The sequence below is a fragment of the Trichogramma pretiosum genome, unplaced genomic scaffold, assembly GCF_000599845.2.
Source record: "Trichogramma pretiosum strain Unisexual culture from Peru unplaced genomic scaffold, Tpre_2.0 scaffold12, whole genome shotgun sequence".
NCBI lineage: Eukaryota > Metazoa > Arthropoda > Insecta > Hymenoptera > Trichogrammatidae > Trichogramma > Trichogramma pretiosum.
The window spans coordinates 2,321,750-2,338,930 of NW_019641690.1; the positions used below are offsets into that span (position 1 = coordinate 2,321,750).

The 17,181-nt window shown below is 44.5% G+C and overlaps 1 protein-coding gene across 6 annotated transcripts in view; it reads left to right on the forward strand.

Moving 5' to 3' along the window:
• Nucleotides 1-425: 425 nt before the first annotated feature.
• Nucleotides 426-17,181, forward strand: part of LOC106655366 (TBC1 domain family member 1) — a 37,957-nt gene continuing 21,201 nt past the window's right edge. Inside the window, exons 1-3 of one of the 6 annotated variants that reach the window (XM_023461858.1) lie at nt 426-856; nt 6,084-6,781; nt 9,600-9,809. In XM_023461858.1, coding sequence (XP_023317626.1) covers nt 6,668-6,781; nt 9,600-9,809 — 324 coding nt within the window. In that variant the 5' untranslated portion in view covers nt 426-856; nt 6,084-6,667. Of the gene's footprint in view, nt 857-2,931; nt 3,634-6,083; nt 6,782-9,599; nt 9,810-15,734; nt 16,312-17,181 lie in introns of those variants that run through there. The other 5 variants (XM_014375724.2, XM_023461859.1, XM_023461860.1 and 2 more) reach the window with 5 other exon arrangements.

Sequence of the window (17,181 nt, forward strand, 5' to 3'; positions counted from 1 at the left end):
GATTGGGAAACAAATTCATTATGATAACTCGCGGGCGCTGATCGTTCGTTGATAATATATATATACACGCCGCCGCGGATACATCGACAGTCGACAGATCGTGATTTTCGAGTCGACTCGTTCGGCGTCAGATGTCGTTGATGGCGCGCCAAACAGCGCGTTCTCCCCGTATCGCAAAAGTCGCGACCTGCCACTCTACAGAAGCGAATGCGGATACAATCACCTCTCGCTCTGTGCGCACACACACACACACACACAAGCGCTTTCGCACACTAATAATCCTTTTCTATAAAGGCGAAACTCGCACACTCTTACGCGGCGGCGCCCACCGATACCTATACACACACACACACACAATCTATATCAACTATTCGGCCACAGCCGCGAACGATTCGCATCAAGCCAGTCTCCATCGTGCGTGCGCGCGCGCGTAACGTAACGTTTTATTTTTTCGGTGTTCGTCTCTTGCTTGTGTGTGCGTGTGCGTACATACACGCGCTACACGCACACAGTACACATAATATCGTAGCAAAGTGTATAGAGCATCGCGCACATCATTCCTCGCGAGATACATCTGTCATTATGGTGTATGTGTGTGTGTTTTAAAGCAAGTTGTTTGTTTGCGTGCATGTATCGGTGCGCGCGCGTGTGTTTGTGTTTACATGAGTGTCTGTGTTGTTGTTGTTGTGTCTTTTTGTCAGCGACGACGACGACGACGACAACTTCGAAAGTGCCGTGGGCTTTTTAAATTCGACGTTTCGAATATATAGCCTGAACATTGCATGAAAATCTCGCGCACGCCGTGTGTCTCAACAAGAGTTTCGCGCATACACGGACACAGCAGCGGAGCAGCGATGTAAGTCAGTGACTGCAGTCCCCGTGCCCCAGTATATCTGTACGAGAATGTATATTATAAAACACGCTACACACATAATATCGCATCGGCTCGAAGCGTGCGCTATATAATGCTCGATACATTTCGTAATCTTAATTGTTTTATCCGCGAGCAACGGTCGCTCTGCGGGCTGACTGTGCGGCTGGCCATCGCGGCTGCGAACGTATAATAATCGAGCAGCGTGCGATATTGTACAGCGCCGAGAGCAATAGCGACGTTAAACAACGATACAATACGAAACATATTGCACAGCGATCTATCATTAATCGAGAGCAACGCAGCAGCGGCAGCAGCATTCGAAAACCGAGCCGTTATTGTATGTGGACAGAAGTATCAAAGCGCTAGCAGTACACAATCGAAATCGCCGTGAGCACGCGATAATAACGATATAAAAGCGAATTGTAACGTATAGGTCGTAGATGCGGTCTTATTTGACAATACCATAGAGCATAGGATCAACGTTTACTTCAAGTTCTTAGCTCTCATTATATAGAATCGAGTTGTTAACTTATTTTTTTGCACGAAAAAGTGTTATCGCGCGCACGCACACTGACACATAACCTATAGCAATAAAGAGAATTAGCGAGTAGTAGTGCTCTGGGACTCGCGTTAAAAAACAGTCGTATTACATTTATAGCTGTCCAGCGAGACAGAGGCACGACTGTCGTTTCTCAAAATTTACCACACTCACGCCCACGCACACAAGCACATTAAGCACATAGAGATAATCTCGTATGCACGCACTCATTCATGGTACATGTGCACTCGGATAATGACGCATCCTCCTCCGCGCGCTAGCTCGCGACACACGATATCTCCGATTGCTAATAATGTATCGCGTATACGATATATATTTAATAAACGATGACTGGCAGTGCACACTGCACGCGGTACACGAGCGTCATATAGTGTCGTTCGTATGTGTTACATACGCATAAAGCGAGCTTCAGTCTCAGGAGCGCGGCGCGAAACGCGTTATTATCCGCAGGAATGAACCCAGCCTATTGTGCGTGTGTTAAATATGTGCAGCTGCACGTAATGCCTGTGAGTGTGTATGTGTGTGTGTGTGTGTGTCGTAATGACAAGCCTCCGTGCAGTCTCGCGAATACAACAACTGCTCGAGCCGAGCGTCGAGTTGCTCGTATGTATGTATGTTCCATGCTATATGCCAGAGAGATGTAAGCAAAACGCAACTCTACGGCTGCTGCTGCTGGAACATATTTACAAAAAAATTAAAACAAATAAAGAGGAAATAATTCATTGCATCGTCGTATTTTCTGATCGATTTGTCTTACATTTATGCATGTAGAATATAGATATATTATAATAGACGACGAGTCATGCTATTTGTATCCCCGCGATAAACATCGCTCCAATTGTAGTTCAAAGCTCCAGCACATCGATCAGTTTTTTTTTTTTGCGCGCGCGGCAACCTCGATTTCGTCTGCTATCGTACGTTACGCGCCGTATACACGTATGGTATAGTAGCGAAGTGCAGAGCGCAGCACAGTTGCTGCTACTCTTGCATACTTACCCCCTATAATACACGCGAGTACCTTTAACTAACGCACAAGCGAGTATCGAAATGAGAAAAAAGTGCTCGTTCGGTTACGCGATTACGTAATTTCGATGCAACTCTCTTCGGTCCAGATCTTCGTTTTTTTTTCATATATTGGGCAATCTCGAAACCTTTACGGATAGATACAACACGCTGCTCTGCTGCTCTCTCGCGCGCGCGCTCAGCTTCAAAGGGGGTTGGAAAATGCGGCGGCAGCGGCGACGAGTGTAGCGCAAGCGCGGCCGTATATTGACATTTCGCCTAGACTCGGCAGCAGCACATATACACACACACAAGCACACACATACAGATGCGCACAAGACACGCGCGTGCGAGAGGGTAGATTTTTTTGCTCACTCTCTCGCTCTCTCTTGGCTTTAAGGGGGGGGGGGTTGCTTCGGCGGCTGCTGCTGCTGCTGTTTCTACTCTCTTCCCTCGCGCATCGGCAGCAGCAGCAGCCCTTTCAGTGGCTCTCGGTCTTTCACAAGCGATGAATTGTCGTAGAATATAAGGCAGATGTTGCACGCGTCGTTTCGCGCAGCGCACACATAGTACGGTACAAACGTACGCGAGACAATCTCTCTTATACTCTTATATACCTCTACGCGTTCGCATCGTATACGTAATGTTTTCCCTCGACTAAACTAGATTACGACTATTATCTGCACACACGCACGCAACGCCGAATTATCATCTTCCCCTCTCTCTCGATATCGAGAGTCTCTCGGCACACGCCCACGCAAACGATTTTGGATTATTTGTTGGTAATTCTTTTGGCAAGTGTGTATAAAAGTTCGTTTACTGGATGACGATCGCGTGACTCTCGTGCGTTTCTCTATCTACTACCCCTCCGAAAAAAGAAAAGCCCTAGGTATCGTACAGTGTCTGCTGCTGCTGCTGCTGCTGCTGCTGCTGCTGCTGCTGCCGAGCGCGTGTTGGCGCGTACACATACGCGCGAATTTGTGCTTTGATGTAAGCGTGTATGTGTCTGTGCACGTGTGTGTGTGATAGTTGTGTGCGAAGAGGCCAAAGTTCGCGGCGCAAAGTTTTCGTAAACGTGTGTGTTGTATATTGCGCCGTTGCATCTTCGCTTTTGGTTTGGCCGACTTTTCGGCTTGGCTAATATACTACCCCACACGCGTATAACACACACACACACTACGGTAGGCCTTTGATGCAGGTGAGAACGACGGTTTAATAGCTCTTCATATATAGCTTTTTCCTCTCTCTTTCTACTCTACTCCTATTTTTTGCTGTACCCTTTCTTTTTCGTTTCTTCTTCTTTTTTTTACGAGCGCATGGCTATATATTAATATGCGGCAAAGTGAACTAGTTCTCGAGCTCCAAATATCATTTGCCGTATTTTATACATATATTTTTTCTCTGTAATACACGACTTCTGCACGCGTAGGTCTGCATTGTGCCACGCAGCTGCTGAAAAAATCTCTTCCTTGGATAAAAAAAAATCTCTCGATTTTCGTACGCGCGTTCACTCGCGCGGTCATAATCCAATGATAAGCTCCCGTTTGAGGGCATTACGCGTACGTATATGGTATTATTGTTTCGGAGTAAAAAGAACAAAGGTGTAATCAACGTAAAAGTTTTGTCGTACGAGTATCGACGAGAAAAAAGTGGGCAAAAAATTAAAAATATCTCTTTATCTCGCAAAAAAATAATTTAATTCGATTCCTCGCGGTCTTATCAATTTTACGATGCCATAGCACATTGCGTACACACCGCCGGTACCCATTTAATTATCTCGCTTTTTTTTCACTGAAATTATTTTTTCTTTATCTCGGGGATCCAATTGGGTAATGAATCACTTATATACGACCCAGCAGCAGCGGTGAACGTTGACTCTGTATCATAAAAAATAAAGGGCTCCACTGAATATCCCTATAACGATCATACGATATTATGCAAAAAAGCGCGTGCACACGTTTTCCTTATGCTGTTTTTTTTTTAAAGCCAGCTTGAAGCGTTATATATGCATAGGTGCGCGCGTTCATTAACCCTCGCTCGCGCGCCGCGTGCAAAAGAGAGTAAAGTAACTTTTTCCCTCTCCCTCCGCCTTATCTCTGATTTACAGTCCTTCTTACGTAATAATAATGAGTAGAAGGTGCCTGGCTGCTATACGCTATATAACGTGGTCGTGCTAAAAAACTGAAGTGCCTTTTGTACGCGCGTTCGTGCGACTGTACGTGTGTTTGTGTGTGCGGGGGGTAACAATTGTACCCGGAATATCAATTAGGAAGTAATTCAAAAAATGTATTGCTCTGTATATAGCTCGTTTCTTCGCGCGTCGCGCGTATCGGAGGAGGAGCGCACTTAATATTATTGCTTCGCACTTTCCGGCACAACTTTTTTAATCGATACATTTGTACGAATGTCGCGTGTATTCGTACTACATTCACTATACATGAGATCGGCGCGGGGTGAAAAATAAGAAATCTTCCCTCCGAACGAATGACTTCCAATTTTCCAGACTTTTTACTACATCGCATAAAATGGGGCTGCTGGCATAAAGAAAACACACACACACACACACACACACACACTGCAGCAGCACCGGAATTAGTTTTTTTCGAGTGTGCCGTGTAGCGCAGTGTATTATATCGATTGTCGTACTCCTCCCACGTACTTTTTTTCTCGCTCTCTATCTCTTCTCGTGTATGCGTACATGTATTATACACGCGCGTTCTCGTCTACTTGAAAAGATGGAGAGATACGTAAAAGTCATTCATTCGCGAATATGTAGAGGGCCACCCACGCGCAATTGCGGTTTTTACCAAAAAATAGAATGATAGAAAGCTTGCGTACCTCGCGCACGTGTATAAAATCTCTTCACTCTCTTTTTCTTTTATACGCTCGTAACTGTATGTGTGTGCGGAGCCTACTCTTTACCAGCGTTATAAACACACGATGTTTATATTTGCCTTGAAATAAGTCGAGCGTACTTAAAGAATTGCTCGAAATCTATTTTATTTTTTTGATACTTTTTATATTATCAAATCGTTAAAATCAGTTTTTTAAACGCTTTACGATCGCATTACTCGGCCGCTCTATAGTGCCGCTTGCGCGCAAGCTCGCTTTTACCCCGAAAAACAAGCCAAGCGCAAAACTCGCGCGCTCTAGCTCTTAACCAGCTTTCAACTGCAAGAGAGAAAGAGTCTATCTACTGTGTGTGTATGTATGTCTGTGCGCGAACGCGAAACTTCAAAAACAACTGCATCGGGCGGCGCGCCGTGCACGGTTGAATAGTAAAGCAGCAGTAGCAGCAAAAAGAAGGGAAAGAGAGAGAGAAAATCCGTTCATCTTCCACTCACGCGACACTTACTTAACTCTTTCTCTGCGTTGCGTCTCTCTCTTTCTCTCTAGACCATGCGCAGCAATACATACATATGTATGTAGGCTCACTGTGCGCGAAATGCTCGCAAACCCGTAAAGCAAAAGAAGCCATGCACTTTGTAAATACACACACACACACACACACACACACACACACACACACACACACACACACACATATACATACATAGTAGGCGTAGACCTATATAGATGAAAAAAAATACACGAGCTTGCACCAACATACCTATATATGTAACGATTTTTCTCTTTCTTTCTCGACAGAGTAAAACGGGACGTACCACCAGAGAGATAGAAAAAGCATAATAGCGCATACTAGTAGTACAAGCCAGTAAAAAAAAAGGAAAGTACATACGTACAAAAAACCCACACTGCCAGAAGAGAGCGACAGTGGCACAGCACCACCACCACCATCACCATCACCACCGAGAAGCGAGGGGTTGTTGGCATCCACGATGTGACTTGGTACAAAAGGGCGAATTCTCTCTCTCCCCGCCCGCCCGCCTCCCCCTCACCTCACCTCACCTCTCTCTTTCTATCTTCCGCACGTATAGCTTATACATATAATAGGCGGTAGGAGTGAGTAGCGGCAGCGACGGCAGCACATGGATTTCGCGAAAGATAAGGGCGGCAGAAGACGAAGAAGAAGAAGCAGCGGAGCATAGAGAGAAGACTGAGAACACACGCACGTCCGTGTGCGTGCGTGTGTGTGTTTTGCGAGAGGAGCGAAGAAGAGAGAGAGAGATAGATAGATACAAGACAGCAGTTTTGCAGCAGAAGAAGACGAGGCACTTTTTTCTTCTGCGCTCGGATCCCCGCCGCCCAAGCGTCTTCTTTTGGCTGCCAAGATGAAGCACATGCCGCTCGAATACTGCGGCTGCACGGCCATGGACCGGCGCTGCGCCGCTCCCATGATACCCTGGATCATCAGCGAGATCAAGAAGAAAAACGTGCCGCAGAAGGTGAGTGCGTCCAGTAGTACGATATATGTACGACGTAAAGCAATAAAAAAAAAAAAAGAACAAAAATCAAAAGCTCGAATTATATCACTATAAATTTCTTCTTCGTAACACGCGAGGAGCAACGCCGTACTCACCTTTATGTTATGATTTTACTCCAATTGTTCGTAGGCGTTGACGTATTCGAACGACGAGAATCCGAGCGGAAAATTAGAGTCAAGTACATTCTCGTTGATGTTACGTACATTTTTTTCAAACGCGAAAATAACGATACTGATTTTATCGTGATTGACCACGTCGATTGTTTTTTGCCATTTAAAAAGAAAAGAAAAATAGCGAAGTCATTTAAATTTCTTGTACGACTACGCGTGCCGTTTCACGCAATCAATTAATAAGAAATAATAATGGCCTGTCAAGGGGCTTTGGCGATTAGAAATTCACTTAGGAGCCGTTACACGCAGCGCGTCGATATGGATTATTGTGTACAGATTAGATAAGCCTTTTCCCCCGAGTTTATAATGGAGTAATAACAACTATACTATACTACCGCGCACGCGTTTCTCGATGTAGCAAACTATATGTCAATACAAAGTATAACTTTTGTAATCTTTCGCTACTTCGAAAGAAAGAGAGAAAGAAAAATCATTAATGGCAAAAAAAGTAAAAAACACCGCCGTCGTCGTTGTCGTCGTCTCGCTAATTGTACCGCTAAAGTAAAGTAAAAGAGGTAGGAAAAAAAAAGATTAGAAGCGCCGAGCCCCGTGCACGACCGCGTTGTGTCTCAACGCGAACGCTTTTTCAATTATTCGGAAAAAGATTGAAAAATATTTATTACGCAAGTGCAGCAGCAACGGAGCACAGTAGTAGTAGCAGTTGTATATATAGCTCTGCGCAGAGCGCGCGGCTTATTTAAGCGAGACAGCTTTTCAAGACTCGGAGCTCGCTCGTGCGCCTGCATGTATGCTGCAATACATATACAACGAGTCTCTGGCGTATGCAGCAGCAAACGAGTATTATATAGTTTATAAACGAGCGCCGCGCGGTGCGACCCGCTCAGTTTTGATATCTTTATGCCGTATGCGGCAAGAGTATAAACGTATATACGTATAATAATACCGAGGCGGAGGGTCGCGTCTCGGTCGCGAGACTACATGCAGCAGCAAAGATGAATTACGAATCGCTTCTTGCATCTAAATGCACGTGAAAGCCTAGTTTACTTTTTATCGTTTGTGTCGTGGCTGATGCTGCTGCTGCTGCATCGCCACACAGATACCGCACATGATGTGAAATCGGGCTCATGCAAATTAGATGTGTAGGCAATTGTACTTAAGAGACGCGATTACTTTTTTCTTTCTCTCTCTATTATTACCGCATGAAAATTTTAGTTACGCATTAAGATTATGATATAAATTTTTTTTCATTCACTTCCGAGTTTATCAAAAGTATATTATAGAGAGAACCGGGTAAGAGGACGATCGCATTAAGCTCGTGAAATTTTTATTAGTCCGGAATTGATATTACATAGTACATGAACGATGCAAAAACTTTTTTATACGCATGCCGTGCATATAGAGAAAAAAAGACTTCGCGTATACGTACATTACATATATACGTTACGCTGTATATATGCATGCCGAGGCGATATTGGTTGACGTCAAACCTTAAAGTAGCTCTCTCGAGTTATAGATCTTATAAACGTGCGCGTGTAAGTGTATACTGTACATGTAGCAGCAGCAGCAAGAGTTGTATCATAGCAGTAAAAAGAAGAAGAAAAAAACTCGGCTCGTGAATTATTTCGGACTCGGAAAAGTTGAAATTTTTTTTTTCCTCGTCGCCGGTGTGCAGTACAGTACTGCTGCTGCTGCTGTTGCTCGTCCTCGTCGACAACATCCGGCAAATTTTGTCGCGCTTTTTATCGGATAGGAAAAAAAAAAGAAGTTTCATACTTCGCCCCTGGAGGAAAATTTTTCGTCGTGTCCAATGTATTTTGAGCGAGAGAAATGAAAAGGGGAAGTAGTACAACAGGAAAAAAAAGATAAACTAAAATAAAGGGGACGCGTCATATTCAACGCCAACGTATAGGCATATACATGCGCCCGAGTTTTGAGAAATTGCATTTTCCACGAGCGGCGCTTATATCGCATAATATGCACGCGGGGCGTGGGGTTATATAGTAGCCGCAGTAGTGGTAGTGGTATGTTGTGTCGGAGCGGGTGTTCGCGCGCACGTCTTTCATTGTTTTGACACGATAGCTCATTATAAGTGCAAAGTCATGAAGGCGTTTGTGCGGTGGTGGTGCAGCCAGCGCAACCATCGTCTAATAATAAACAGCGGCGCGGAAGTTTACGGACTATCCTGTATACATTTATAGCAGTTCGCGCACACGTACTATACGTACATCGCCATTGAGATTGCATTACCGCTGCGCATACGAGAAATCCGATTACACTTCCATCGCTCACCAAAAAATACTATACCTGACGCTGTTCTCGTATTTAAACGAATCGACATTAGCGTGTTACGAACAAAAAACCTTTTTTTTATTCATTCCCAAAGCTTTTTAAGAGCGAGCTCTTTTCCGGCTCCGATGCTTTCACAAAAAAAACACAAAAACCCCTTCTTCCTTTGTGAAGCAACTTAATTAACGCTTACAGTAGTAGCGTAACGGGGGTCGGGCATCGCTCGAGCTGTTGTGTAGGGCGCGCGTAGCATGGAAAAACTCGAAAGCACACACACACACAACTGCGCTCCTCGTGAGCTTTTTCAACTCGCGGCATTTAAGAAACCTCTTTTTTACTTGGCCCCCTTCTGCTCTTTGTAGGTGAACGTGTTGGTGGCGTCGGGCGACGTATCGGCCTACGTGACGAACAAGGAGCAGCCGCTGTTTAGACATTCGTTGCGCGCCTGCCTCAAGCCTCAAGTCGCGCCGCCCGCCAGTCAGGACCCCAAGGGCGGCACCTTCCTCTACATGATCAAAGGCAACGAGGGCCTCTACTATTATCATCTCTTCAGGGCCAAAGATGCCGAGGCGGTAAGTCGTAAAAATTATTCTCTCCTTTAACTCCAAATGGCTTCCATAAGCTTTAACTTTAACGATCATCGCCGCCCGCACGCACGTGCGTGGCTCAACGGAAGAGAAAAATGGCAAATCAAACGAGAAAATGCACGAGTCGTCGTCGTCGGCGATATGAACGTTTGATTGTTTGACGAGATGAAAGAAGTTTCCTGAAAAATAAACCAACGGCTGATGGTCGGTTGCGTAAGCAATGAACTTGAGCGATTTGTGCAAGATGCACACACACATACGTATAATTTGTTTATGCGATTGAAAAGACTATGGAAAGAGAGAAAAAAAGATGCGCGTGCATGCGACGTTATAAATCTATTCAATGAACTTGATCTTGCGACGAGGTCGTAATGTATGCGCTACCGTCACACGCAGAGACCGCGAGATTCAAAAACCGATCAGCAGCGCGCGGTGCACATCGTCCGCAAGCTCGCTAGCTCTTTCTCCCCTATCTCCGAAAGCTCGTCGCGCGACAATGACGAATTTTCTTTTTCGGTTTTCATAATCTCTCCTTTATCTATATTTCCCAATGTGCGGTGTGGGCCGGGTATAATTTCATTGTCTCGTCGAGACAAAGCCCGCGCCCGTCGACGTCATAGTAGCGCTCGATTCCGCGCGTTGTCTAATTCATAAAATCACTCGCTCTTTATTCGCGCACATTATTATACGTACGTGCGCGTACGCATTTATGAAAACCGCGGCGCGCGGAGGGATGAAACACGAGCTGAGCGAATGATGACTACGATGACGATGATGATGATGATGATGATGCCGCGCGTCAGTCGGTATCAGCGAACGAGAGAAAGAAAGAACGAGCGAGCGAGCTTTGGCTTGGCTTTTAAAAGCACGAGGGCCAAAAATAGAAACACGTGCAGCGCACACTGGCTGCGCGTGAAAATGCGTAATTTTCTCGCTAGAGCTGCGCGAGATGTACCTGTATCGCTTACACGTATATGCACGCGAGCACATACGTATGTAATAAACTGAGTCAGTGAGCAACGGTATAGAGCATGTGTAGCTTTAAAACCTAATGCACCGAAGTCGTGCGCACATAAAGCTCGAGGTTTATATTCCTACTATACGCGAGCTTGCACGATGCAAATGTTGCGAGATAGAAGAATTATAATCATCGTCTCGATACGTGCGGGGGTGGAAAATTTTTGAGCTCGCTCGCGGCCGAGCTTTTGATTGCAGCGACCGATCATCGCGTATCCGCGAAGGATATCGATCGTCTTAAAACTTTCACTCGCGGCCAAGATAAACAACGAGCCGCGGGCGCGATCGGTGCGTAATTTTCTTTCTTTTCTGTTCTTACGCGCGGCTCGTCCGCGCGTGTGTAACACATTTCGGACTCGCGCCGGGCGCGCATTTGAAAAGGGTAAATATTTACGCTCGAGGTAAACTTTCCGTTGCCGCTCGTTAAAGCTCGTCTAGTTTCGAAATGCTTACGGCTGAAAATTGTATAACCCTCGCGGCCAGAATAATACCCAGACAACCTTGAGGTCAAACGGTCCTCCCCTCGTCGGCGATTTTTTTTTCGGATGCCATATATATATGAATTATGGCTATCGGTGCATGAATCGAGTAAGAGAGAGAGCGATAAAATTACAGTACGAAACGGGACAAATGAGCTTTGAATTTTTCTCCGCGACGGCAACAGCGACCCCGCGCCATCGATTTGCCATTATTATTCGTTTTAGGACTGCCGGCCCCAATATACATTATATTATGCGCGGATGGCTGGTAATAAAGGCTTCGATGCGCGAGGCCAGTCGCGCGTTTATGTATATAAAATGGAAAGAAAAATGATCGTACGGGATAATTAAGCTCGTATAAATTTGCCACGGTAATTCGGTTCACGAGTACGACATCTCGCGTAAATAAAATATGTACAGTGAAAATCACATAATTCGAGCTCATTTAATTCGAATTATTGCATAATTTTACCAACAATTGGTACCAGCTAGGAAATGTCGCATGAATCAAAAAGTTTTATTGATAATTTTGTGAATTATGACAAATTTAAACTTCAAATTTAACACTTTTTTCAAAATCGAAATCTACGCTAGAAATTTTTATAAATCTTTATTTATCATCAACAAATCTCGTCCTAAGCGAGTAAAACATCAAATAATACCCGAGTTGGCGCTAGATGTCGCGTTCCTAAAATTTAGGAACCCATAAGAGAAAAAGCAAAGTTTCATGATTAATTAAGATATAGAAATATAAAAATATAGCAAAAATACTTTCAAATCCCTGGTAGAAATCATCAGCATTTACTGACCAGTTAATGCTCAAGTAAAATCGAACTGGTCAGTTTATAAGTCAGTTACTGCCCAACTTCGCCATAAACCTTGCTAAAAACGACATGATATTGGCGCTCAAACTGGTCAGAAACTGCTTAATTTTGATAGGGTTTTGAGTCATTTAAAATGGTTAAGAACTGCTCAAGTCCGTGCGCGGTCGTCAGCTGACCGCTCGTCGGCACTATATTTACACCCTACCTAACCTCGGTTAAACTTTTTTGTAAACATTCGGCAAATGTTCACGACATAGTCGATTAAACGTTTAGTATAATCAATAAGAATTATCAGTCAAGTCAACTTGAAAACGTTCACATGCATCGAATGAAACTTGAACCACTATTCCTAGCTGGTGTATCGCAAACGAAAAATTGTATACGCTGTGTAGTATTTGTTCTTTGTTAAAATTCCGTTAGAACGCCGATTTATCTCATTAATGAAATATTTATTGATTTACTTGATTTGAAAGGAGAAGCAAGTCATATGTACGTGAATTTGCTATCAGAATCGTCAGGAATAAGGATGTTTAAAATTATTTCAATATTTGTTGACGTTTTTAAAAATGTTTTTGAACATTTAGGGAAGTTAGGAAGTACGTGTCTTCCCATTATTTTCAACATCGTTTCTTATTTTAGCAATTCCCTTATCTTTCTATCTTATGCACGTGACATAAAAGTGTCTTAAACGTGGTATAACACTCTTTGTTTATGTTTACTACAGTTAACCTAAATATTCGATTTTGCCTTGATCATTTTCAATGGCCAGTTTCTGACCATTTTAACGGCTAATTTATGAGCTAAAACTGACCAGTTGTACTGACTAGTTTCTGCTCATCTGAGCATTTTAAATGCTTAATTTTCTACCAGGGATTACATGACTAATTAAATAATTATCGCACGATTCAAGTTCGAGTGGTCCTCAGAACTATTTTATCAGTTTGTATACGCGACTGCGAGGATCGATTTCAAGGAAAAAAGAGAAAGAAAGTTTGTTTTGAATAATAAACTCGTCGCGACGGTAACACAAAGTTTTTCCGCTTGTGTACGTACATTTTCCGCGCGTATCAAAATGCAATAGCTCCCCACGAAAGTATGTGTGTGTGTGTACGTCGAATAGCCGCAAACATTAAAACGCCGCCGAAAATTTATGCTCCCCGCAGTACAGTTCTCCCTACTTATAATACTCCGTCGCGGTGGCTTTCGGTAACAAATGGCGCGCGCGAGAGCTCGAGACTCTCGTCGCACGCGTCTCGTAAATCTCGCGCACCGAAACTTTTTATCCTCCGAACGTCGCACACAACAACAACAATTACACTTAATTCTGTAAACACATCGAGCGCGTCTGTTGTTTGCGATGATTCTTGGACGCGCCGAGTTCGCGTGTACGCATTAATGTGTGTTTGTGTGTCGCTTAACTGCGACACGTGTGTGGGGTTTGTTTTTCATTATAAAAGGGGATGAATTTAATGCGCTTACATACGCGCCGAGAGCGTGACGATGAAACATTTGGAGTAATGAAATTTTAGGCTCATGTCCAATAGTCACGAGAACGTCAGTCACACACACACACACACTCGTGCGAATGCAAATCGCCATATAATTAAAAATAAAGAAGGTGAATAGGCCTTATATCCGTTTGACACGTAGCCGCTAAAAGCTAATTAACATTCGGGTATTATACGTTAGTTTTGGCATAGTAAAAACGTTTTAATTTTTCTTTTTTCTAACGCATACAATGTGATCTATCGAGATGAGAGCTTTTGCCGCTCCGGTTGTAGAAAAAAAATATACTGTACAACGGCATTGCACAATTGACAATGATATACGAGCACTCAACAGATCAAAACATCATAATCATTAGTAATTACACTTGCTTTAATAACTGCGCAGTAACGTACGAGAACGAAGCAAAAAAAAAATGTTTTTTTTTCCCAAGTTCGAAACCCAGGCAGATGAGACATGCAAGATACACGCTTCCGGATGCTGAGAGTCGTATTAACGATCCGATAATTGTTTGTATGCGGAATTGCAAAAAAATCGTCGTATAGGTTTTTAGTGCCGCTGACGACAGGAAAATAAGGAAAAATTTTCTCGCATAATATTGCCCTTATTTCGAATAGCTCGCGCAACTGCGAGAGATCACGTGCACGCACTCGCATACATTGCATCTGCTTTCGTCGACTTTTTGACGAAACTACCGAAACAGTTTATTAATAAACCTTTTCGCGGTCGGCAAAATAGTCGCGTGCGCGCGGCAGATTCAATAACTTCCATATACGAAATAAGAGAGAGAGATAATATTAATAGAATTCTTCATGCCGAAATGTACGCTCGATGCAGAAGACGTGTGCATATATACCGAAAAGCTATATATAAATAATGAGAAGAAAATGAACGAAATCAAATATACAAAAGGCGGTCGAAAGCTCCCCCGGAAATGCATGCGCGTGCAGAGCTACATCTTTCGGGCCGACAACGACGACGACGACGACATCGACGATGATGATGCTGCATCAGCGCCCGCCCGTATATACAGATATACTTATCCTCACGCGAAAACAACAATGTATATAATATCATCTCTGCATAAGGCAGAGAAGACGAAATATTCCAACCTCTCCCTGGAGATAATACACACATTTTATTCGGGCTCGCGTAATCATTCTCGTTTTGCATAATGTAGCATTCTCATCTCTCGAGTTACAGTTACCGAAAAGATATACGCGCTATCTCGCTCTCTCGCTACTCAGCAGCTTTTATACATTATTACAATCGTGCATACCTAAGCGCTAAGCGTTCGCGCGCGTAATTTATTCACGCGAGAGTGCGCAAAAAATTAAAGCAACGAAAACGCGGCAACGACGATGAGCGCTACCGCATCTTCCAGCTGTCTTTTAGCTCATACATTCGAGCATCGTTAATTTCCTCGCAACTCCCGGTGCACGTACAATAATAATAATAGTTATGTCAGTGTGCGTCTCACGCCGCGGTCCTGTTTACTCGCACCGAGTCTAGGTGCCGCGTGGAACTTCGAAAACCGCGTTAAACTATCCTCCACACACCTCACGTCTTGCGCGAATTTCAAATTGCTGTGCATTACCGCGAACGCGAGCGCGCGAACATGTATAATATACAAAGTCCCGCGAGTGTGTGTGTGTGTGTTAAGCGCTGTCATAAGCGCATCGCAGGTGCTGACTGCCACTCACACACACACACGTATATCTCTGCAAAGCGCGAACGAGTTAGACCGAGCGAGCGCGCGCATCGGGGCAATTATATATCTGCATACATACATTCGTGCCCGACGTGCCAGAGGCGAGAAAGACTGACAACGACGACACCTTCGTTCGTTCGTTCGTTCTTCTTCCTTCTCTTTCCCGCTCGTTATTATACTTGCGCGGCGCGCACACTTCATTAAGCATAATCGGCATCGGGGGCCTCTTGCGGCTAATGTGCAGACACACACCGATGTGCACACAAACACCGTTTCACCGTGCGCTGCAAAAGTTTCAGATACGACGCGGACACTGCACGACACCACCCAGCAGTTATAGTGTCGTAGAGTAGTATACACAGCGGTGCGCTGCACGATGCACGCGCATTGTTGACTGCGCTCTCGTATATAGGCGCGCGCGCGCGGCACTATACTCGATCGTGTGTGTGTGTGTCATATAGAGAGAGAATAAGAGAAAGAAACCGATGCAAAAGAGTTTAGAAGATAGATATATATTATAATGCGAGCTGCTCCGTAGTGCACCTATATAGGTATCGGGTCGAGCGTCGCTTATTAATAGTGCGTGGCGGCAGTAGCCACCGATGCTACTGCTGCTGCTGCTGCTCTCGAGAGACGTGTCCTCGGTTCACGAGTCGTCGATATTTGTTTAGTTGGCCGCGCGTCGGTTCGTATCTGCGTGTGCGTGTGCTACTGCTGTAGCAGCGGTCAGCGGACAGATTTTCGTGCATCTCTCTCTCTCTCTCTCTCTCTCACCGACTCTGGTTACGTGAAGAACACAGTACGGTGCACGATGCAGTGCGGTTTATAGCCTGCAGACATAAAGTAGCAGCAGTGGGTGCGACGCGAAGAAGAAACAAATAAAAAATAGAAAAAACAAACGAGAATCGAGGCAAATTTTATCGTACGCATCGGTGTGCGGGGGTGAAATGGTGAGGATTCGCACAGTGCGTATTTGTAAAGGGAGCGGGACAAAATCTCCGGAGACAAAATCTCCGGCGACACAATCTCCGCGACTAAATCTCCGGGACAAAATCTCCGGGCGACTAAATCTCCGCCGAATTTAATTTTATATTATTATTTATTATTAGTGATAGTGTGCTTAGGTGCGTGATAGTGTGGTTGGGTGCGTAATAGTGTGTTTGGATGCGAGATAGTGTGTTTGGGATGCGTGATAGTGTGTTTAGGATGCGTGATAGTGTGTTTGGGATGCGTGGTAGTGTTTTGGGATGCGTGATAGTGTGTTTGGATGCGTGATAGTGTGTTTGGGTGCGTGATAGTGTGTTTAGGATGCGTGATAGTGTGTTTAGGATGCGTGATAGTGCGCATTTTTCTCCCGCGGGATTTTGTCTCCGGAGATTTTGTCTCCGGAGATTTTGTCTTGCGGAGATTTTGTCTCCGGAGATTTGGTCTCCGGAGATTTTGTCGCGGAGATTGTGTCGCGGAGATTTTGGCAGCGGAGATTATGTCGGTAACCCATTTGTAAAGCGAGTAAAGAGGTTGTCATACGTATTTTTGCGAGCGTAAAATCCGCACACACTACATACTACACACACACACACGGCGCGTCGTTGACTGATTTGACCTTAAGATCGGATGACAATCGTCGTGTTGCCACTGAAAATCGATTGCGAGATAGACTTGCCTCACGAGCCGTAGTAGAGAGCGCGACGCGAGTTTGTTGATCGCTACTCGAGCACGTATAGCATTATTTTATATTTACGTGCCTGCTACTGTTGCAGATCTGCAGCTCTCTTTGGCAATTGTTCGCTCGTGTCTGTGTGTGTATGTGTGTCTGACGT